The sequence below is a fragment of the Labrus bergylta genome, chromosome 4, assembly GCF_963930695.1.
Source record: "Labrus bergylta chromosome 4, fLabBer1.1, whole genome shotgun sequence".
NCBI lineage: Eukaryota > Metazoa > Chordata > Actinopteri > Labriformes > Labridae > Labrus > Labrus bergylta.
In genome coordinates, this window is record NC_089198.1 from 33074490 (window position 1) to 33098799 (window position 24310).

General features: G+C 42.7%; 1 protein-coding gene across 1 annotated transcript in view; it reads right to left on the minus strand.

Annotated features, from left to right (window-relative positions):
• The window catches only part of cdh6 (cadherin 6), an 81347-nt gene that overhangs the window by 15854 nt on the left and 41183 nt on the right, over positions 1 to 24310 (minus strand). Inside the window, exons 5-9 of the mRNA XM_020651788.3 lie at positions 22263 to 22436; positions 11487 to 11674; positions 9021 to 9265; positions 4215 to 4351; positions 2363 to 2484 (exon numbers count right to left, since the gene is read on the minus strand). Of these exons, the coding sequence (XP_020507444.2) occupies positions 2363 to 2484; positions 4215 to 4351; positions 9021 to 9265; positions 11487 to 11674; positions 22263 to 22436 (866 nt within the window). The remainder of the gene's footprint in view (positions 1 to 2362; positions 2485 to 4214; positions 4352 to 9020; positions 9266 to 11486; positions 11675 to 22262; positions 22437 to 24310) is intronic.

Consider the following 24310-nt stretch of genomic DNA (forward strand, 5'->3'; position numbering starts at 1 on the left):
TTTGTGTTGTGGTTTCAAAATAAACCCATTCTTTGTGTATTGCAAGCGGACACTTGGCTGAACAAAGCATGCTGGGTTTCTTCCCTCTTCAGGTCATTATCATGCATGTAAAGACAGCATTTGTGGACTGTTCAAAAAACGCATGGAAGTTCTGGTTTGATAAGAACGTCGCCTCATAAAGGTTGGCAGTGCAACACAAAGTGAATTTGGTCCTGGGCCCATAATCTACAACTATCAACATTAGCATAAATAAAGAGCTCAACTGGAAGCTAGCAGGAGTGCTAACTCCACATGGAGAAACAGATGGTGCTACAAAGAGCTACACAGCAGTGGTGCGTTGTAGACTTAACCAAACACGATAGAAATCATCACGCAGGAAGAAAGTTGAAACCTTTTTTCCCTCTTTGAGACCCCAAAGACTGACTGAATGAGACAAAGTGTGCAGCTTGAATAAAGGAAACTGTTAAACATGATCTTGGCCTGTTGATGGAGGAGCGCCTCATCTCAGTGTCTTCAAAACAGCGTTAGTGTTTCTTGTACTTTAATGTTGTGTGGGATAAACAAGTGATGTATTTTGGTCTTGAAAGCAGCGTCTGTGCTGCTCCCCACACACACTGAGCCCCTGCTGGCTGAGGTGAGCTGATAATTAGCAGCTCCTCCACTGATTCACAGCAGCTGCAGTTAAAGTCATCATGTGCCTGCAGGGAACAATCTCTGTTTAAACAGGGTGTAATGAAAGTACAGACACCAGAGGCACAGACGCCTGCAGCAGTCAGGCCCCGATGGGGGTCTGGATCCAGTTCCAGGTAAAAGACCATGAGGGTAAAGCGGTTCTATTGAGTCTGTTATCCCTCTTTTCACTTCATGATTGTGAGAGAAACACTCTCAGTCATACAGCTCTCAATGATGCCTCAAATAACAGATTCTATCAGTTGTCACTCCTTACTGCTGCTCAATCTTTAGTTTCAAATCTTCTTACATATTCGACTCATGTTAACTTCGTAAATTATAATTCCATTTTTAATCAGATAGACAATAAAGGGCATGCTTTAGGGCAAGCATTTTCTTCTTCAAAATGAAGATTAAATTCAGTCTATAAGTCACACAAAGGTTGCAGCCGCCACCATCACCCAATGCCCGCCACATGACGTGATTAGAAAATTCAGACAACAACGACAATAACAGAGGTTTTAGAAAAAACGACAGATTGTGGCTCTTGAAGTCATCAGACAGGGCAGCTGTTGAAACATTTTCCCCTCTGAGAGACCCCCCCAATACAGACTGCATCTTTCATACACACAGGTATAATCCAGGTTTTACGACGTTATATAGTAGTTACAGATCTTTACCAATGCATCTTGCAAACCATCCGAAGTGCTAACACGTTTGTAGTGCTTTGTAACCCTTCACACAGAGAAGTCCATCAGCAGCAACTCATCCATTTATAGACATTCACACACCAATGACGAAGCAGCAGGAGCAACTTGGGGTTAAGTGTCTTGCCCAAGGACAAATCGACATGTGGCTGCAGGAGCTGGGGATCGAACCCCTGACCATCCTGTTGGAGACAACCAACTCTACCACTGAACCCCTAACATTACCCCGTGACCCCTCTCACTCCTCTCGAGCAAATATGGAAGTGGCTCCACCCACATGGTTGTGAATGTTGAAAATGTGAACACTGAAAAATAGCATCTGATGTTATCAAAATCCAGATAACGCACGGTTCTCTTTGACTAAACTGTGACTTGAGCATTTGTAAAGATGAACTTTTTTAGATATAAAAAAGGAATCGATTCATGGACTTAACATTTGGATTTGAAACATGATTCAGAATGCATTACAGCACCTCAAATCTAGCCTCTGATAGGTCGCTCTGCTAATCTGGTTTTAAGTCTAAAATGTGGTGCTGTTCTGTTTCAGATATTTCTGCTTGAACTGGAAACTCTTGAAGGGGCACAGTGGGATGTTCCATATCAGGAGGGTCTAGAAAACAAAGATATAAAAGACAATTTGTCCCCCCCAACAGTCACTGCTTTTCAGATACTTTTTAAGTACAAGGATTTTGGGGGTGGGGCTTGAAGCACTGACTATTTCTGATTGGCCAGGTAGTATTTTAATTTAATATTGCTGTCAATTTTTTCATTGCATCTTAATTAAGTTTTACAGCAAATGTTTTCCCGATCTGCAGCTCCTCAGATTGGACTGAACTGAAAGTTCCCGGAGCCAAAGGTTCCTGGAACTTCAGGTGGAAACATACATACATGTATATATATATATATATTAATATAAAAACATATTATGTACCGTCTCCCTCCTTTACTAACTCAACAGTGCAGAGCTTTAAAGTAAGCTTCAGTACCTGGCCGGCCTTCGTCCTCTCACACACATACGTCTCGTACACTGTGGCGAAGGTGGGGGCGTTGTCGTTGATGTCGAGCAGGCGGATAAAGATGGGAACATGGCTGCTCTGACGAGGATTATCTGCAAGGCAAACACAGGGAAGAGTTCATGCTGGGGAACCAAACCCCCTCTCCGCTGTCATCCACTGTCATGCTGTGAGCTGTTTCCTGGAACAGGCTCAAGCACTTCACCGCTGAGCAGCCGCTGCCTTGCTTAAGGGCGCCGCACGAGGATAAGTAAAGACGTAAATATCAAATGTGAAATATAAGAGCGAGGAAGAGAAAGGAGTAAAAGTAAGATGTTGCATAAGCATTGACATATACTTCAAGCGTTCACTTTTTTAGAGCTCCGTCATTTGCACAGCACGTCTCAGCTCAGCCCAGGAAACCAGTCAGTCCTTATTTCACACTCAAGCCTCCGACACGCCGAGCGGCTCTAATCAAAATGAACCTCACATGTTATACTGGGAGTCCTTCAGCTCAGTTTTCACTGGGAGTCATGAGTATTGTGAAATCATCAGTGTCCAGCATTGTCAGCACAGTGTGAACCAACACGACACATTGTACCTTTTTTCTCTCTGTACTACAGTGAGTGACACCTCCAGAGACCTCTAGTCCTTAACAGACCCTGATCTGTGTTTGGAAAAAATGTCCTGGATTATTTCAAAAAGGAGACTTGTGTTTCCTGTGTGTTCAGAAACTACGACGGAGCCATGTTAACATTTTTTTTTTTTTTTTTTAATTTCAAGATTAAACTCGTAAATTTACGAGAATAAAGTCGGAAATTTACGAGATTAAACTCTAAAGTTCTACTTTCATAATTTTCACACAGGCTGGTCTCGAACTCATAAATTTACGAGATTATTCTCGTAAATTTACGACTTTAATCTCAGAATTAAAATTTTTTTTACGTGGCCCTAATCCTCCATTGTAAGAAACACACACACATAATTATTTCAAAAAGATTTTATTAATCATATTAATAATGACACACACTGATAGAGAGATGTCAGAGTGTGTGTGTGTGTGTGTGTGGGGGGGGGGCCCACAGCGAGCGCTCCATAGCTGATTGCCTGATTCTTAGCCTTGCTCAAGGGCGCCTCAGCGGTGCTCAGGATGTGAACCAGCACCTCTGAAGCTACCAGACTAATTTCCAGACTTGGTCCACACCTCCGGTTCCCAACCCAGAGTCCCTACAGACTGAGCTACTGCCGCCCCGATAACATTTCAAATCAAGGTCACAATATTCGCCAATAACTAGTCAACTGTTAGCATGCTAATTATAGCGTACTGGCTGCTTATTAGCAGTGGTGATTCTAGGGGCCTGTTGGGGTCCTAGGCAAAAATGTATTGGGAGCCCTCTAACCAGCGTTCTTTATTTTATTTTTTCACTCCTTCATTGACACATTTTGGTTTTCCTCCTGGCCTGGGGCACCAAGTCGTTGCCTGCCTTGCCTATCGACATGCATTAGTCTTTAATCTTCACACCTACTTCTGGACACAGATGATAGAAATGACTCCTTTACACACGTGTTAGCCAGAGAAACCTCACCTATTGTCGCTGGAAACACATCTCTGCTTACATTTGAAAGCGTTACTGTAAAGAGCTAAAGAACAAAAATTAAAAACCTCGACTTAAATGACCTACGTGGCTACAAAGCCCTGCTCCCCTGACTGTTTCCCGCTCAGCCACTCATAGATACTATATTTAGTGTGATTGATGTGTGGTGGTAGCAGACGTTGTGTCTGGCTCCATACAGCATCAATACATCACAGTGTCTCTGTAAATAGTCCCGGCCCGGCTGCACTTACTGAACTCAGTAGCGATGACGGAGATGTTGTGCCAGGCGCTCGCTTCTCTGTCAAGACCCTGGAGCAGGAACACAGACCCGTTTCCTGGGTGGATGTTAAACAGGTGGTCCATGTCTGTGCGACGGTCAATCGAGTACCTGAGAGAAGAGAGGCAACAGGAAGGTGAGACGGGGGGCTCAAAGTGAGTCCAGAATCCCCAGACCCTGCACCAGGGAGTCACTGTGTTGGGAAAGATTACTGATGTCTCTCAACCTGTGAAGGAAAACAGAATTTGCCGAGAGAAAATAACATTATTATAAGTTAATTTACAACCATTAACTATGCTGCTTTCTGTTCCTTACAGTGCTAACATTAGCTGACACCGGGAACTTCAGCTGAACGTTACTGTGAAAAAACCACATTCGCACGCTAGACAAAGTTGTCCTGTACCGTGATTAAGCACAATTGCCCCCCGCCTCCTCATTCCCCCGCTGGCCTGCACTCACACTGCTCCAGGACTAACCGGGCCTGAGCCGGTTACCTTTTGTAAACAACGTCGTCATACAACACATTGTGGCTTTACATGATTATGAAGCGTGCTTAGTTTACAAAACAGGCGGACTCAAAAATAAAAAAGAGACGCATGATCAACAGGAGAACATGACTCAGCTACTTTACTTACTGTGTGTGAGTCATGTTATTGAGATATATGTCATGACTGGTTGAAGAAACAGGAGGTGGAACCAATTGCAGATACAAAGAAAACTAAATTTATTAAACAAAAAGCCAAAGGCAAACAAAACTCACTAATTCAAAATGTTCAACAGAAATCCAAAAGGGGAGGAGCCACGAGGAAACACTGGAAACACTGAGATAGACGGACAAACTACACTTACCGTATTTTCCGCACTATAAGGCGCACCGGATTATAAGGCGCACCTTTAATGAATGGCCTATTTTAGAACTGTTTTCATATATAGGGCGCACCGGATTATAAGGCGCACCTTTAATGAATGGCCTATTTTAGAACTGTTTTCATATATAGGGCGCACCGGATTATAAGGCGCATAGAATAGAACGTGTTTACAACTGAACAAAGCTGGGAGATATTGTGAATATATAAATATAAATACGTATAAAACGTAACGTATAAAACTACAAAAACAAAAGTACATAAGACGATTTCCCCAAATAATAAATTATTTCTGTGACGTTTCTCTTAACTCTCAAAACGTAGTTTTATATGTAGTGCATTCACAATAACTCAACGTTGTTCAAACGTTAATGTGCATATTCACAATATCTCCCAGCCTTGTTCAGTTGTAAACACTTAAAAGAAACACAGTCTGATACCGCTAATTCAAACGTTAGTGCAGGGGTGCCCAAACAGTCGATCGCTCTGTCTCTGTCTCTGTCTCTGTCTCTGTCTCTGTCTCTGTCTCTGTCTCTGTCTCTGTCTGTCTGGCTCTCGCTCTGGCTCTGGCTCTCTCTCTCGCTTTTAAGTGCGCCTTATAGTGCGGAAAATACGGTACAACAATGATCTGACAACATGAGGGCAGAAACACAGAGACTAAATAGACACAGGGGTAATCAGACACAGGAGAGACTAATAACACAGGTGAAGACAATGAGGGTAATCAACACTGGAGGGAAACACACAGAGGAAGGAATAAACACAAGACAAGAAACACTGAGGACAACTACAAAACTACATCATGAAACACTAAAGACACAGAACTCAAGAATGAAACAAAACACACTAGAACATAAAGAACACTAGGATATGAAGTTACAAAAATAACACATGAAACACTAACCTAGAAAACACACAAGGGAAAAATAAGAAACCCAATCATGTCAATACAGACAGAACAGTATGGGGTTTCTTCATCATGAAGGCCGTCCACGTTGTGTACCCGTGCTTGTGTTCGTGCATGAACTGCACCTCTTCAAAGCGGGCCAGGGCCAAGGAAGTGTACCGAGCTTGAGAAGGGATTGGAGCTCTCACACTGGTCAAACAAACTGGACTTTAGGGGTGAAGCGTGCTAAGGCAGGGTACAGAGTGCGCCCTAAGTCTCAATGTGGTCGCCTGATTTAATACATTGTAGATACACAAAAATAAATGAAATAGAAGGGTCAGATGAAATCTAATCTGTTGCAGCAGCTCTATATGTTGTGCTGTAAGGTCGTTAGTTAAAAACAAGTTAGTAACTCACCATGTACTATCGTTTAGTGAGACTGTCCTTCTCTAAAACCTTGAGGTGAACCGAAACCTAAAAAGAAGTTCAGCACCAACACTGATCTGCAGAGTTAGATAACAGCCAGCGTTTATATTGTAACAAGTCGAATCAAATGATTGTGATGGCTGGAAGCTGCTGCTTTCTGCCCTTCTCCTTTCTTTTCAATCTCACTGTAGCCTTTTCAACACATCAGAGCCACTCGAAAATCTGTTCCCCCACTGTCTGCAGACTGCTCACAGAGCAATCTCTATTTTTGAACTAGTTGCTGAATGCAGCTATTCACAGCTTCACAGCACTCCATAGATAATGGAAGTGCTGTGCCTTTGCTTTCTGCCTGTCAGAGTGGAGGCACACCGCTGTGTGAACAGGAGCTGCATGTGAACATCAGGCAGTGTTCCCGATCATGGGTCGCTTTTTACTACCACCTTGTTTAACGTCACACTATTATCAGCTCTTAATTATGCACCGTTCGGTCTTAATGATTGATTTCCATAAGGAGAGAGATGAATATGAAAGCAAATATTGTTTAAGAGCAGGAGTGCTCCATCATGATGAGAAAGCACTCAACAGTAAAAGAATTGATGAAACAGTCACAGTAACAAAGGCCCAAACACACGGGTAATTGGGATTGAGTCTGAGCGAGTGTGAGGGTGTGTGTGTGTGGGTGCCCCCTATGACACTTAATTTTAAGAGCACTCCATGCTCCCGTTCATGTTTTAATTGGAATATGTTCCTCATCAGTTGGCTGCTTTAAATGTAGAGACACACGAGCTGAGCTGAAGTCTGCTGTCACACGTCCGTTCAGCCGTCTCTCTCTGGTTCACTGCACGCTCCTCTGGCAGAACGTGGCAACACTTTTATATCATTCATATCAAAGTCCCTTACTCTCTCCTTTTTCCTTGTTGTTTTAAAACTCAAATTGGCCTTCAGGAAAGTTGAGAAAAAGTTTGAACATCCTGATCAATACCCACCGCCACAGAGCAAATTACAGAGGGCTTTAGGACTGTTATTCCGTAAACATCGGCGAAATTCCCAGGATGTTCCCGACACGTTTGAGTAATGGACAATTACCAAGAGGAGCTCAGCGGAGCTCAAACTACCCAAATGCACAGAGTCACAATAATGAAGAGTACTGCAGAGAGGCCGTTTAAATAGAGCCAGGAGGTGCAGCTCTCTTGTTGTAGATGCACTCAGCAGTTTTCACACTGATGGCTTGGTTTATCATTTTAAACACTGATTACTCTTCTCTTTCAACCTTTACCTGGACTCATATTTCTCCTCTCCTTTCACACTCCTATAGGATCTCATCGCAAGCCTAGAGAGAACTTAAGGTTCAATTACGCTCAGACTTCAGCTGAGACTTTAAAACTAAAAGTACAGGAAGTGAAGATAGGAACATTTTGAAGAATAGCAGCCCTTCACTGCAGAAACTACGGAAGCCCTTAATGGACATGCATCACTACATTTAGTGCAGATCCCCTTCCCTGTGATAAAGAGTCATTTTTGATTGTTTTCGAAAGATTTTGACTTATTTATCTCAGGATAACAATGCGGGTATTCCTTTAATAATGACTTTACTCCCCCGTCTTTTTAAGATCAGGAAAAACTAACTCGTTGTCAAAGGGAAACCAGCGTTGTTATCCCGAGATAACGAGATAAATAATTAGAGATAAAAAAAAACAACAGAAATGTTCTTGTTATCGCAGACAAAAGCATGTCTGTTCAGGGTTTCTATAGAAACCAGCTTTCTCTTTGAATGAATCCAGATGATGAAATAATTATTCTTTTAACGCTTTAAAGGAATCACATGTAATTCTGACCCCCTAGTGTTTAAAATGGGTACTGCAGTCTAAATTCTAAACATTGTAGAGAGCTGTCTCCCCCCCCCCCTCTCTAGAGTCCATGCTCACTCAGGTTGCCATGTGGTGAACACTGAAGCTTCAGTGTTTATCCAGGTCTGCATGGGTCTGTAAACCTTTCTGTGTTCTAACCTCTCTCCATTTTTCAAAAGTATCTCCAATATTGATCCTAGTTTGAGCACGTTTCTGCTCGTGGAGCTTATTAGAAACATGCAGAGGCTTTTTAGGTCGGGTACAATCACTTCTATCTGAACCACTTCTCTTGCCCACTTCCATCACTGCAACACCTGTTGGTTTGACCTGATAACTGCTCTCATATCTGACAAACAGAGGGGCGTCCAAAACGGCCATGTGTGGGGGGTGTTTTAAAAGCGTCTACCTTCTCTGGTCCAAACAAATCCAGAGCATTCAGGAGCAGAATCTAAAGTTAGAAGGAGGACATACTGACTGCTGCATTGTTGTCAGAGAAGCCAGCACTTCAACAGAGCATGTTTCCTTTATGATCAGTAGTAAGTATAGTAAGATCACTTTATCATTTCACTCTCTACACATCTTACTGGTTGGACCTTTAACCTTGCGATTTTATTGGAGAGCATACATTTAAACAATAACTCTCACACGTTGAAATCAAAAGTCTGTTGATAAATCTAAATGAGCTTCCTTCTTGACTTATTTCTTTAAAAATGGTGTGTTGGATCATTTATAATGACATTGAGCCTTTGCCTTACTTGACCATGCTTCGAGCTCCGTCGGGATCCATGGCACTGACTGAGCCCACGGCCACTGCAGCGTCTTCCTTCACCTCCATCAAGTAGCTGGCTTTGTCGAACAGCGGCGGCTCGTCCACGTCCTCCACGGCAATCCGAACCGTGGCCATGTCTTTGGAGCCGGCTGAGGAAAAGCGCGGGTCCAGCTGTGTGTTCTGGACCTGAATCTCCACTGTGTAAGACGGCTTCTTCTCAAAGTCCAAAGGCTGCAGAATCACAGAGACAAGCAGGAGAGACTGAAGACCAGAGCTGTGTATGAAGGTGAAACCAAAACCAGACCTGCATCAAGAAGACCTTACATTAAGGTTCTTTAACACATTCCTGCATCTCCCTCTATCCCATGGTTCAAACCCCAGCTCAGGTTCAGCAGATGGCTGAGTCATCATGAGTCTGGTCCTGCCCACAATTTCTGCCTCTTAAAGGAAGTTTTTTCTTTCCACTGTAACTTTGCTAAATGTTGCTAAGTGCTCATGATGGATTAACGTCTGTTTTTTAAAATATAGCAATGAAAACGGTCTTTTACCTGCTGTTTGTAAAGTGTCTTGAGATAAAATGAGTTATGAATTGGCACTTCACAAATAAAGACTGATGGATTGATACTTCTTTTCATGGGAGTTGTTTTTCTAATCGTTTGATGGATTTCTTAACTAGAAACAGACGTGTCGTTTCTTTCTTAAAACCTATCAAACCTCTATTTTCCATAAAAGTATTTCGACCATTAAACGGGAGAGTATGTTGAGTATTTAGAACAAACAGAGTTTTATTTTTTCACAACAAAAGCTCAGACGGATGACTCATGTTTGTAATAATGGTTAAAGACATTTAGTGCAGCAGCAGAACTTAGTTTTATGTTTGGGGTCTCATAATGATGAGATAACATCTTAAACCCCCTCGTTCAGATCCTGTAGCAATGACAGAACAGAGCGTAAGACCAGAAACCTAGCAGCTGAATATTGGCAGTAGGACTGGGTGATATGACCTCAAATCAATATCACGATTAATTGAACATTTGACCTCGATTACAAGTAATGAACAATATATATTTTTTTGTTTTAAGCCCTCATAGTTCACTGACGAGGTCTCTACTGTAAATATGCTCATCTATTAAAGCTGGGATATGTTTTCTAAGGACAGAGTGCATATCTGATGAACTATTTTGTGGTTATTTACTGAATATTTCAAACTGAAATCAAAGCATCGCTTGAAATGAAAACGACACATTTTAGTTTTAAAGTAGAAATTAACTTCTCTAAAACATGTCACTGGAAAACAAAAATTGGATTGGAAACATTTGCCACAGATGAAGAAAAGAAACCATTTAAAGATGTAAGTATAGTTAGCATCCTTACTCAGTTTGACTTGTTTGCTTCACTATTATTTTGTATTTTGATATGCAGGACTTTTAATCCATGCATTGAACAGTGAGCTTTGATACAGCACATACATGAAGAAGATGCAGCAGCAGGTTTGATGCAAACTCCTGGTTATCATTTAATGCAGAGAGGGATTGATTTCACGTATGATTTCATGTGAGGAGGATCTGTGTACAGTAAGAACATGTCTGTATCGTTTGAAGCTGCTGTCTGTCTGAATGAAAAGAACAGAACATGCTATAACAGGGAAACTCTAACATGAAACTAAGCTGCTGACGGATCCAATCTGATGATAAATGATGATAGTTCTTCCAAAGTGAACGCGCTGATGAAGTCTGTTTCTTCCACAATAATGCAACAAAAGCTCCAGATTTCCTCCAGCAGCTCCACCTGTGCTGTCTACGCTTCTTTTAAAGAATCCCGCAGATTCTCTTCGGCTCGACTCCAGCTGACAAAATATCATTACTTCTTTGTCAAAGCTTCCAGACATGAACAAAGGAGTTTCTAAATATCACTTGTGATTCCACATCAGTAAACAGACACTCTGCGAGGACACTGTGATTCATTTTTCAGAATCCAGCAGCATAAAAAGCTTCAGTCCTGCGTATTAGCGGCTGCTGCAGAGGCTGGGACGGGGGGATGTGAAGGTAAAGATGAATAAGTTTAATTTGGTTTCTTTCATCTGTCAAGCATGCCCAGGCTTTGCATATTTAACAGTATGTGCAAAACAGACTACGTGGGCAGGGTCCTTATGAGTAGAAAGTGTGGGATCTGCTGAATCACAGCTTTAGAATTAATTTGGTTTTTACCAAAGCGGTGAGAGGAATATCAAGATAATTAACAGACAGGCTCATCTGAAGGTGTGCTTCAGATTTCCCCTTACGTACCACACATGTAGTCAGACTTTACAAACGCTGGAAGTTACCTCTGCTGTTCATTTGACCTGCTTATAGCTTTCTATCATGTTGATATGCACCATGTAGAGATTTAGTTTGTTAAGTTTTTAAATGTGGTTCACACTCTGAGCCCGCAGTGAAGTCCTTCTCCGTCTCACCTTGCTGACGGTGATGACGCCTTCCTGAGTGTCTTTGTCGGTAGAGATGTCGAACATGTCCATGCCGTCTCCGCTGACGATGGTGAAGTACATCTCAGCGTTCTTCCCGATGTCTCTGTCGGTAGCTTTGATCCTCCCAACTGGAGTACCAGACTTGGACGACTCAAAGGCTCTGAACTGGTAAATTCCTGAAAACACAGACAGAAATGGTAAATGGATTTCTTTTCTTGTCTACTCAGAGCGCTTTTACACCGCAGGTCACACCTGCATGTGTATGAATGGATTAATTACTTCTGATGGACACTTTACCCAGCAGCCTCTACCATGGCATCATTCTGAGCAAAGTCGTCAACAAGCACCATCATTCAACAAAGCTGGTGTTACAGAATCAACGAAGCCTTTCATACACTCAAAGACTTTTAAGAGACGAACGTCTGACATCTTCTCACAGTTGAAGACGAGGTGTCAGCAACTCAGACATTTGAATCACAGCCTAAGATTTTGCAAAGACTGGGGATCCTGCAGGGTAAGAAACTGCAGGATGACAACTAGATTCCCATCATGCACCTGGTGGATATTTACAACTACAACTTTAAAGCAGAAAACTTCTGTGACGTGGCCTCCTCTTTACATCTCGAGGGAGTAAAGGTCGTCACAAGGTTTCATCACCTGTGAGTATGCTACTAGCTATTACCTATAGTTAACATAGGGCTGCAGCAATTTCTGTCCACCGTTTTCCCCTCCCAACTCCGGTGTGGTACAAAGAGGAGGACATGTCAGAGGGTCATCTCCACCAGTTTCTTCTCCTTTTCCAAAGTCAGGAGAGCCGCACGTAACTTCACCTCCCACCATGTTTGGTGCTGCCAGTGACACCGCTCCTATTGGTCGTTGACAATGGTCAAATCACTAAACAACACAATTTGCATCAGACAAGACTAAAGACCTGTGATCACATCAAGACATGTTTGGTTTAATCCTAACACCAAGTGGAGAAACAGACCGCCTTAAAGCAAACGAGTGGAACACACACCTACTCAAGCAAAACTCTCATGATTTTTGAAATGGGTCCAAGACTTTGAAAAAGCTTGAAATGCCCTTGGGGTCGTGCATAATTCATGCTTCTTTAACTTGACTTCTCGTCTTGGCCTTTATGTGTGTCGAAAACTGGCAATGGAACTGAGGACTGACCATGTGCATGAGCGTTAGGGACAAGGCGGCATTTATGCCGTCTCGATTATTTGTGCATATTTATTCAAAGCATGGCGAACAGTCGAATGTCAAACTACGCCTGCACTCTTCTGCATCTTGAGAAGAAGAAATCAAACTAAAGGACTGCAGAGTTGTTAGGCCAAGCCCTCTGTGTTCTGTGATGTTTCTCCGCTGAGTCTGGTGGCTTTGAAGAGAGTGATGTAAAAGGCCGTTTCTGGTTTGAAAAAAGATAAACACCCAACACCATATAAAGCTTCTATTTCTGTAAGGGTCCTTCTGTAAGGTTGTCAGACTCTCAACATAACAGTCTGAGCCTGTCAGAGGGAAAAACAAACATCTTTTAGAGGACGTACTTTGATTGGGCCAAATTGCCTCTGAAGACTGCTTACGGCCTGTTTAACTACCGCCGGCTGAAGACATCTGCTGCAGCCATTCTAAAAGTTTTTGTACTTCTAATTTACAATGTCTACCTTCTGATAAAACCTTCTTCCCTGAGAGGACTGCAAGTGTCTGGAAGGCTAGCTTTGTGATCCTGGAGGCTGCTGTGATGGAGTTTAATCCTCTCTGATTTATATTCTTGCCTCTTTTATTTTGAATATGTGCTAATGTCTGACTGTGTCACTGATCCTCTGCCTTGTAATCTGCTCGTCGCTGCCTTTTAACCCTCAGAGGGGGCTTTATCTCCTCTAATACTTCTCATGGTTCCTACTGATTCTCCTGTCCACATTTCTTTTGGGGGTTATTCACTCAGTGGTCCGGTGTTTGTGTTTCTTTGTTAGTTACCTGAGAGAGCACTGGGATTAAGAGCTGCACAAGCAGACCTGACTAAACATAAAGCCCAAACATCACCAGACTGACTCAACTAGTCCTGAATCATAAACCCTCTCCTTCATGTTAGTCAGCGATGGAGCAGGTGAACTCTCTGTAAGCGTGAATCAGAGAAAATCAAATCTTTCTTAAAGAGTCATATGACAGCATAACTGCTGAACCAAGAACCATCTCTGTGTTGTTGTAAAAACTTCATAACCAAGAAGAAGACAGGCAGACGGCAGGAACAAAAGGAGCAGAAACAAAGTCGTGTAAATGCTGATGGAAGCGCGGCGCCAAGACAATGTCTCCCCTCCCCACTGCTGACTATCATTAAAAAAGACATTTCAATGTATTTTGTTTAAGTGTGATTCCTTTTGTTCTCTGGAATAAGTGCTAGCTCTGAGGTTTGTCATCAGAAACGATGAGGCCTGTGCTAAGACTTCAGTCAGCTTGTTTGAGTCCCTGAAAGACGACGGTATGAATTCAGATGAGACATCATTCTGCTATCTGGACCTGAGGCTGCTTCACATCAACCCACTTCCCTTCTCCAGGATGTGTGGGATGAAGTGTACACAAACACATGCACACACAAATCAAGAGGTGTACATAAGCCACTTAAGTGTGTAATCATTTGCCACTGTGACACAGCAGGGGTCGTACTCCCTGGAAGCTACACACTGCTCAACCTGCCACTGTTTTGGTAAATCTATCAGGGTGTGTGTGTCTGTGTGTGTGTGTGTGTGTGTGTGTGTGTGTGTGTGTGTGTGTGTAGTTCTCAGTACAGGTATGTGTTCATGTAACTCCACGCCTTGTTCTGAGGCATTACAAACATAACGTTAAGATCGATTCTAAAATGAACGTAGTCCCAGAGGAGAACATTCCCAGGTCGTCTAATAATTCATTCAATCATTTGACACTTCACAGACGATTTAAACCAGGTCCCCACCACACTGAGTTTTTAGAGTACGTTACCATGGTGATCTAGCTGGGTTAAATGAAAGCCAACTTAGTGACACAAAAAAAAACTCTGACTATCGGCTCAACAAACAAACAAACAAACAAATAAAACCACACCAACATTTCAAACTAACAAATTTAAAATCAAATAATTTCAAATCAAATCAAACAAACAAACCAGACCACAAACATTTTTCTCTGTTTATGATTTTGTCTCACACGTCTCTTTAAACCTCAAAACCAGCCTGAAGCTGACTTCAGGAAACCTGACTGAGCCTGACCACTCACACCGAGCTGAGCTTAAGACCCCATGCGCCTTCTCCTCCAGGCGGCTGCTTTCTGCTGAGAACGCTCTCTACACATTCAACAATTGGAAAAAGGATGCTGGCGCTCAGAAAAAACGCTAGGTGGCCACGAGGAAGAGGCCAAACCAGACAAACAAACCTACTGAAGGAGACTTTTCTTTAAGCTGTAGCAGCAGAGTCCATGCTACACTGACCTAACAGTTCATGCTTTGAATCTTATTAAAATCATTGAAATAATGAAAACTAAAAAGATTTGGTAAATAATAATAACCAGCATAATTAGAATGATTAAAGTCAGGAAGGTTTCCTGATTGGTGTCAGCATGAGGTGACGGTTCAAGAGGCCAGCAGAAACATTTTAATTACACTTTAAAGAAAGAGTGATTGAAGGTGTTCAGAACTCAGCCGACACCTTCACATGTCGCTGTCTCTGATGGTTCCCTTTAAAGACCGGAGCACTGCAAACACACTGCATGTGCACACATTCTGAGCGGTTTCTTTCTACTATTCTAATACTTTTTGGGTAGTCGATTCACACACCTATCTCGAGAAAAATAATGCAAAAAACATGTGGGAGAGCCCAGAGGTACGCACAGAGAGGAGCAGCACATTTCATTTTCTCTCCCTTTTCTTTCTGGCTGGTTGGAGATTGTGTTGCCTCTTGGCTCTGACACCAAGAGCACTGATTGGAGTCCTGCTGTGAACTGAAATGAATTGACATGTGCCGGCCAAGGTTTGTGTGACTGGTGTGTGTGTGTGTGTGTGTCTGTGTGTGTGTACCCTTATCAGACTCAGTTTGGGTTTGCAAATTGGAAATATAAAGTATATAACAGATGAACTGTCCTCACAGAGGCAGAAACTCAAGTGTGTGTGTGTGTGTGTGTGTGTGTGTGTGTGTGTGTGTGTGTGTGTGTGTGTGTGTGTGTGTGTGCGCGTGTGCGTTAGTGTGTTAATTGTGGTGACTTTAACAGAATGATAATGCCACATGCAATCTGTTCAGAGACCTGAGGCTGATCTTGTTCTGCACTCTGAACAACAGAAGGAAACAGTGGGTGAGTGGGTGCTAATGCCGGGCGAGGAGGAGGGAGCCGCTGATACGGTGGCTGTGATCGAACGAGGCAGAGATGGAGAGAGCGAGGAGGGAAAAACAATTAGAAGGCTGAGAGCGGCAGGGAGGAAGTCCTGTCTTCATGTCAGTTCACCAGGATTAGACGGGAGAATGAGTGATGAGATCAAGGCCAACAGAGCAGCAATTTACTTACTACTTGTACACTGCTACAGGCACTGAAACACACACACACACACACACACACACACACACACACACACACACACACACACACACACACACACACACACACACGCTTCGATTTGCCATCACGGCCTCCTGATGAAAAGCCGCCATGTATGCAGCAGCAGCTGTTGCCATGTTCAAACTGTTCGACTGCCAGAAAGCATTGACTCCTCTGAGATCGACACAGAAACAAACGGGTTGTGACAGATGTAAGAGCTGTTGAGTCACAGTAACAGCAATGACATGTCGTCTTGGCAACTCAGAACAATGACAACGCCACCATTTTTTTGTAGTTCTTTGAAAGCGTCTTCCCCATCATGGATGTAAAAAAACATTAGAAGGTCATGTTGGTGTTATTATTTCAGCTTCTGATGAAAACATGAACACGGGCATGAAGAACGTCTGGTAAAGTCAGAGTTAAGAGTGGATCAGGAGGTTAGTGTCGATGTGAAACGAATGAATCCAACACTACATGCCTGTTCACTTCCCACTGAGCCCTGAAGAGGCTGTGGTATCTGAATATTACTGATGTTATGAACATCCAGTGTTCCCCACACACACAAGGCCTCCACCCAGCTACATGAAACTCTGTTAAGGAAGCACATAACATGACTAACTAGAGCAAACCTTGCTCTGCCCCTCCCACTACTGTGTATGTTGAATTACACTATCATCCATCAGAAGTAACCAATCCCATTCATACACCACCACTGAAGCAGTAATTAATGGCAATTCAGGGTTAAGTGTCCAAGGACACATCGGACATTTTGCCCTGCTGGGGATTGAACCCTCGACCTTCTGGTTGAGAGGTGACAACTTTACCGGCTGAGCCACGGTGTGCCTTAAGTCAACATAAAGCATGCACACACGCATGCACACACACAGATTTGAGGGGGATGATCGGGGTGTGTATCCCGTGTGGGAACAGACGACTGGTCTGAAGAAGAGCAGCTTTTTGTTATTTTGGAGGAAAACCCAAACATCCTGCAGAAAATGGGATAATGGCGTTCTGAAATATTTACTTTGCTCGGAGCAAAGAGCGAGACATGTTTAATTTAATTGAAAAGGAAGGGAAGGATGACTCTAAATCTAAATATTATATGGTAAATAAAGGAGCTGCTTTTAATCGACTAAATATTCAGTGTGGCCCTTGTGCTGCCTGTCATACTTTAACACTTAAGGTGGTATAACACAGGCGACCCGCTTGACCCCTGAGTGGGGTTCTTTTGATCAGTGTGAACTGGGGTACCATGCCCAAGTGGGCTTGAAGAGGCGGTCTGGGGCACGATTCCTGTGCTCACGGGTACGGTCTGCGGGAGATGTGAAGGTGAATCGTGCTCAAACCAGGAAGTGGACCGCTTAATGACGTCATTCTAAACGTCTTCTGACGCTCTAAAAAACCATCGTGTCTGCGCAGCACGGCCTGTTTCATTGTCTAACCCTGAACCCTCTCCAGATAGCAATGATACGAGACAATCGGCCTTAAAGTACCTGCAGATATTTAACCAGACACAGAGTTTGTGTGTTTGTTTGTTTGCTTATATGTTGTGAAGCGTGTGTCAGAGATCACTGCCTCCACATGATTACAATATAACAGTTAGCTTTAAAGAAGCCTAAAGGCAAAATGAAGTCCAGACCCCTTCTCACTTCCTTTGCATCGCGTTTACAACCCAACTAACAGCTTAATTAGAAACTAGTCATGAGACAGAAATGAACTTATTCTGCTGCTGGAATTATTTATTTCACTTTATCCAAGAGTGTGTTCTTTCAATTTGAGAGCATGACTTATTGATTTGCTGTTCAGATTTGTACTGCTCTCTGTTCAAATAAACTGCCTTTGCACGGATTGTCGACCGCCTGCACTTAAGGTTTGCTGTACTGTCGGTGAGCATGGAGCTGATGTGGTTAAGATAAGACACTGCCTGTGGACATGCAGAGAAAGAATTTCACTGAAAGTGTGCATCATTAAAATAAAATAAATGTATTTGGATTCCTGGAACTCGGCAGTAATACGTTTCCTTTTATTCTAAAAGTCAAAAAGGAAGCAAGAGTAGCACATGCCAAACGCTTTGAACCAAACACTCTCTGAGTAAAGCTATGGTGCCGACAGCGAGGCTACGATCATTTCATGTGTCCAGGCTCCATCTGGAATTCAGCCTGATGAAACATCCAAAAAGCAGACTACAAATCAGATTTAATTACTGATTTAAGCTTTGTCCAAGGGAACAATCCAATCAAATTCATTCCAACACTAGGTCCCGCCTTCTTACTTGTGATTGGTTCAATCCCATTTCAGAAGAAAATGACACTGAGATACTCTGGATGTTCAGTTTAATGGGGACTTTAAGGCCAAAGGCTGAAGGATGTCTGCTTCCTCTATTGACTCTCGTTGTAAGTGTGCTTCTTTTCAATACGAGAGAGAGAGGAGATCTGAAGGGCGCAGACATAATGCATGACCTTACACACCACCAGCCAAAAGTAGGCAGCAGAGGGACCGGTCCATGAAGTGAGACATGAAGAGCAAGTCATTCAGTGTCACTGGATCAGAGCAGCAGACCAGATTAGCATGAGTCAGCAGTTTTTACAGTTTGTCTCCACCGAGTTTAAGAAATGTATGACTCTAAGTATGAGTATATGTGGTGTTTTGTTGATGTTAAGTAAAACTGATTGTTAAAAGAACCTACATGTGATGCTAATTCTGTTAACCAGTTACTGGAATTTTCCAGCATGTGTTAGCATTATACTAACAAACACAGTCCAGTCCATCTGTGAGATACTGTTTCCTGCCCTGAAGAGCAACGCACCAGCCGCCACTGGGTGACTGTAAGGAGGTGATAGTACAGCCTCAATGGTTCTTACTCCCTTCTTATTAGATACTGGTGACAAACAAACAAAACAATAAGAGGAGCACGGTTAAAGAATCCTGTGATTCCACCATGCAGACTTAAGAACTGTTTCCAGTATTCTAATAAATGAATAATTAAATATGAAGCATATGAGCTTAATATCAACTGAGACACTCAAAATGAAATAAAATGCAGAGGCAACTTTGAGTTGCTTGTCATTTCAGGTTAAGATGTGCATTAGAGGATATTCCCAAACAAATGTATATTTCATTGAATTACCACAAGCTAATATCCACACAGTAAACCTTTGAAGCCCGAGAGGCTGAGAGGCCTCGGGGTAGTGTGTGCCTGCCTCGCCAGCATCCTGTCTACACTCACTGTGACATTTTAAAAGTTCACCCGCAACATCTTTTACCCAGAGACAGAGCTCCTGTTACTCTGCATAATCTAGAAGACGTTATGTCACTTTTCTACAAAGTTTGGGCCAATCAGAGCAACCGAACATGGACAACAGTATGTGCATAGTTAATTCACACAGATCCAGGAGGGACTTAAATATCATCCTTATGTATGATCCAAAGTAACCCTTTAAAACAGTGCTCGGGTCTGGTGGCTTAAAAGAAGAAATGTAATGTAATGAAAATGCTCTTTCTGTTTTTTTTCATACTTTGACAAACACATCTCTTTGTTGGCATCCTTTCTGTTCTGTAATCTTTGGATAGCTACGAGGCACCAGTAAGCCGTCGGCTGGGAGCAGATGTCATCAGGTGGTACCCAACCATCGCTGAGTGTGTCCACTCTTAACCACAACACTCTCTGCTCCCAGCTGCTCCTTTGGCTTCCAGCTTTCCTCCTCATGCCTTCCTCCATATCCAGCAGGAGGCTTGATCTGCGTCCACCACCATCATCCCCGTGAGCTGCTTGTGTCTTGCTCCTTTTGTGTAGGCCAAGAGCAGTTCCAGAACCGCCAGGCTGACTTGGCTGGGAAACATCTGGGAACAGCCATGCCTGCCATCCTCTTGTCGTTACACTCCTGAACCCTAGGACTAGGACTTCAAGGCCTCTTCTTCTTCAAACACTTAGAATGAAAGCTTCATTACTGCAGACTGAAGCAATCTACCAGAATGATCCCAAACATTTATGGTTAAATCTTTTCGTTTTTAAATCTTAATTTAATCTTTCAAAACATGTACACTAATAGAGAAAGCCATGAAGGGAAGGGTGAGTCTTTATTGACTTTGAACATCAGCTCTGATAAATGAAACGTATTAACTGATGCATTACTGGTGACGACAGTGGGCTCTGTTGCCATGGGAATCAGTGGCATGAGGCTCTCTGCAGTCTTCCTGGGAAAGTCTCTTCTGACAGGTGAAAAGAAAAAAAAGGCCACTCAACTGTAATGACTTGATCTAACAGACATCTTGTGGTGGATCCAAAATGACTCATCAGTTTTTAAAATGTCATACATTGACTGAGCTTAAACTTTAAAACTGAATGATATTCTACTTTTCTCTGTTTTATATCTGTGTTTAGATTATGGACTGTAGGTCAGAGTGTTCCCCGGACACATCACAGACTTAATGACACCCGTATTCTCCAGAGTCATCAATCATTGAAATAATCAGAAGCTGCAGCACAGATCAGTGCATGTCCGGGCGATCAAATATACATATCACATGTTTAATTAACAGACAGTGCATCAGAGTGTTTCTCCCCCTGACTAATGAAACACAGCAGGGTGCAAACCCTCGTGTTTACAGTGAGACTGCTCCTGTGATTAAGGATTAATTAAGTTGAATTAATTAAGAAGGCTTTTTGGCTGTTTAATTCCCCTGAAAGAACGAGAACAGCTGCGCGCGGGACGCAGCAGTCAGAGCTGGACTGTGAATGGATCGACACGATGAGAGTGAACGTCACTCCCGCTGTGATGGACACAATGACTTTGTGAGAGTTTGTGAGAAACTATTTTTATCTGTGAATGGTGAAAAGGAATCAAAAAGACACCGTCTAATTAACAAAGCATAGCCAAAATGCACCTAGAACATAAGCAGTCTCTGATCCATTATCATTCATTAACAGCCCCTTTCAAAAAAGATATCTGGATGTAAAATCTGTAAATATCACTTTGGCACAGCTGTTATTAATATAACCATGAGGCTGAATCAGTCGGGTTCTTTCTGGCTCCATTCAGAGAAGAAGTTTTGTTCAAAACGGTGAAACTCAAACTACAGTTTTCAAGTCAGGCATCAAAATAAACCCTGAAAAAGTTTCCCTGCACCTCACAGCTCATCATCTTTATGTGAACAAAACAGCTCCGTCAGCATTACAGCTCAGCTCTGCGCAGAGGGAAGGTGCCGACAGCTTCTCTTCACATTTAGACAAAAAACAAGAGCAAAGTGAACAGAGCAGGACGACCATATATGGGCGTGTTTGTGCTTGAGTATCATTCGAGCTTCTTGCTTTGTGAAGTAGATCTTGAGACGGAGCAGATAGAGGGAGCAAATGGTGCACAATGTTCGGAGCTATTAGCGGCCGTAATTCATTCTTAGTGACTCAGGCCCGGAGTCCAGTGTCTGTGACCTATGACCCCTCCCTCATCAACAAACAAACAGTAATGGTAAAAAGCTAGTCACACGTTGGCTGAAATCTGTCTTTGTGCTGTTCTTGACCTGAACACACCATAAACCCAACCCCACAGATGAGCTCAGGCTGACGTACTTCTCTTGCTTGTATTGCATGAAGCCCTCTTATGAATGACTGCAGAAAGCAGTAAAAGCTTTTTGGAAACACGGCCTCTTAAACTTCAGCATATCAACTGAGATTTCTGTTTTTTGTTGTGTGAAGTTTTGGACTGACAGCAAACAGGCTGATTCAACTTGAACTAGCACAGCTTCAAAGACTTCCCGCAGCAGCTGTCAGAGCATGAACAAGTTGTGATGCAGTGAAATCAGCGAAGAGAAATAGTCTGATTGACTTTGAAAAGTTGTTTGGCTCTCTTTGCACTCTGTGTAATTGAAAACCAACAGTTAGCTTCACACTCAGAAACCAGAGTTTTATTACCCTGGAAATAAATCAATAAAACTTTTCTCATTAAAAAAAAGAAACTCCTTATTTATTCCTGAGGGCACGTTTGATTAGTGGATAGAAACTCTCTGACATTTCCACATCCTGATGTTCGATGTGAAGTTAAGAGCCGATGCTAACTGAAATCAGAAAGAAACTTTACCCTCCACGACTACAAGCATTTAATCCTGACTATAAGCGATACATATTTAACATATGACAGAAAACAACAGCATCCTGGCCCCCTTTTTGATCCCAAACCCTACAATCCTGTGTGAGTGCAGCTGTCTTACTTTGGGTGAATTGAGGCGGGTTGTCGTTGACGTCGGTGAGGGAGATGTTGACCATGGTGGACCCGGTGAGCCCCCCTCTCTGCCCGGCCATGTCTTTAGCCTCGATCACCACCTGGTAGTGCTCCCTCTGCTCGCGGTCCATGTCCCTAGGACCCAGGGCGGTCCGGATCACTCCTGAACAGAAACAACACAAAATCCTTCTCTTGATTTTCTTTCCACACACTGATCAGTCTTCAGCTCCTCTTTGACCAACATCTGACTAAACGCTACGTTTTCAAAGGTCACATGTTATTCACCATGTTCCTCTAACTCTAATATGTGTCCCTAGTCCGTCTACAAACCCCCCAATGATGAGAAAAGACCATCCTCTCCGTCTTTTACCTGCTCCACTTTTCAGAAAATGTGTGCTCAAACAGGCCGTTTGGAGATTTTCCCGTAGCCCCTCCCCCAGGTGGGTGACACTCCCACAGCTAGGTGTATGTTCTGCCCTCTGAGTCTGCCTTCTCACCTTAAACAATAGGACATGGAGCGAGAAAGCCCGAGTACACCCAAGCCCTTCCAGAGAGGGGGCGTGGTCAGACACAGCTCATTTACATATTTAAAGGTACAGACACAGAAACAGCCTGTTCTGAGCAGGACTGAAATAGAGGGGTTTATAGACATGATCAAATACAGGATCAGAGTGGATTTAGAACAAGACACTTCACACACATGTTTTGAGGAGCTCTGAGACTTATTTAAACTGGTTGAAGAGGAGGAGAATATGTGACCTTTAAAGCTCAAAGAAAAGCAGTTGATTTCAGATTACATGGATTTCTTATAGAGACAGCTGCAGGTTACAGCTGGTTTTGAAGTTTGATTCTTTATTTGATTATGTGGGTGCAGACAGCAGTGGGCACCTTTTTTTGTAAACCTGGAATAATATAAGCTACCTTTTCATTAAAATGCTAATTGAATTTATGTTGTTGGCAGTGAAACATCCACTTCATCTTTTCAGAGAAGAGTGACGGAGATGAACAAAGGCTATATTGTTTGTGGTGTACAATGAGATGATTTGGGTTTGCTTTCCACCCCCCTCCCATATTCCTTTTTAAATTATCTGTTAAATATCATTCCCTGTGATTAAGAATGATCCCAAAACTCTGAATGACTAAAAGGTTAATGAACATGATGTAAGTTTGCTGTTATGGTTTAAATTTGAGATGAGTTAGGATTATGCAAACGTAGATGTTAAATTATTAATCAGTTCATGTTATAATTGAAACTGTCTTAACGCCTGTTTCTTAGAGAACCTCCTCCCTTAGAAAAAGACCACTACTCCCCGGTTGCATAGAGGGAAACATTGTGGATGTATTATTAAAAACCTGTTGCTCCGCCTTGAGTATGATTTTTCCTCATGGCCACAAATATAAAGGACGTGACTAAAACCATCTTTTTGATTGACAGATGACGCCTGTCACAGATTGAGATAACATCTAATTTATTTATTTAACCTTTATTCATCCAGGTTAGTCCATCCAGGTGAGACCTGGCTCATTATGGGGCGCCACAGAAATACATCCTGGAACCAGGAAGTAAATTAGCATTTTAGCGCCATGGGGTCGTTTGTCTCAAACTCAACAGGTTTTTTTAATAGGTTGGTGGTTAGATGCCTGAAATAAGGTTACACAAGCAAAAGAGTGTCCTTAAAGGTGGTTGCTAACAGTTGGCTAAATGAAAGTACAGTGCGTTTATCGGGGACATTAAACGTCATTATCTCACGAATTCATGCTCCAAACATCATAAAAATGTTAAAAATACAAGTTTCATTTGGTTCAATCACCTCAAATTTTCCTACACATTGAAGATGGTCAGAGCTGAACTAACAACCCGTCCCCGTCCCCGTCCTAATAGTTTATTTTCACATGATCAACCGGGCACGCCGTGCACAGCCAGCCTACACTCTCAGGTGCCGGTCGGTTGCAGGAACAATGAAGTTTATTTTAATTGTTCAGAGACGGCGATCAGACACAAATGATGTGCTGAGGGATTATTCCCGAGGGTTTATT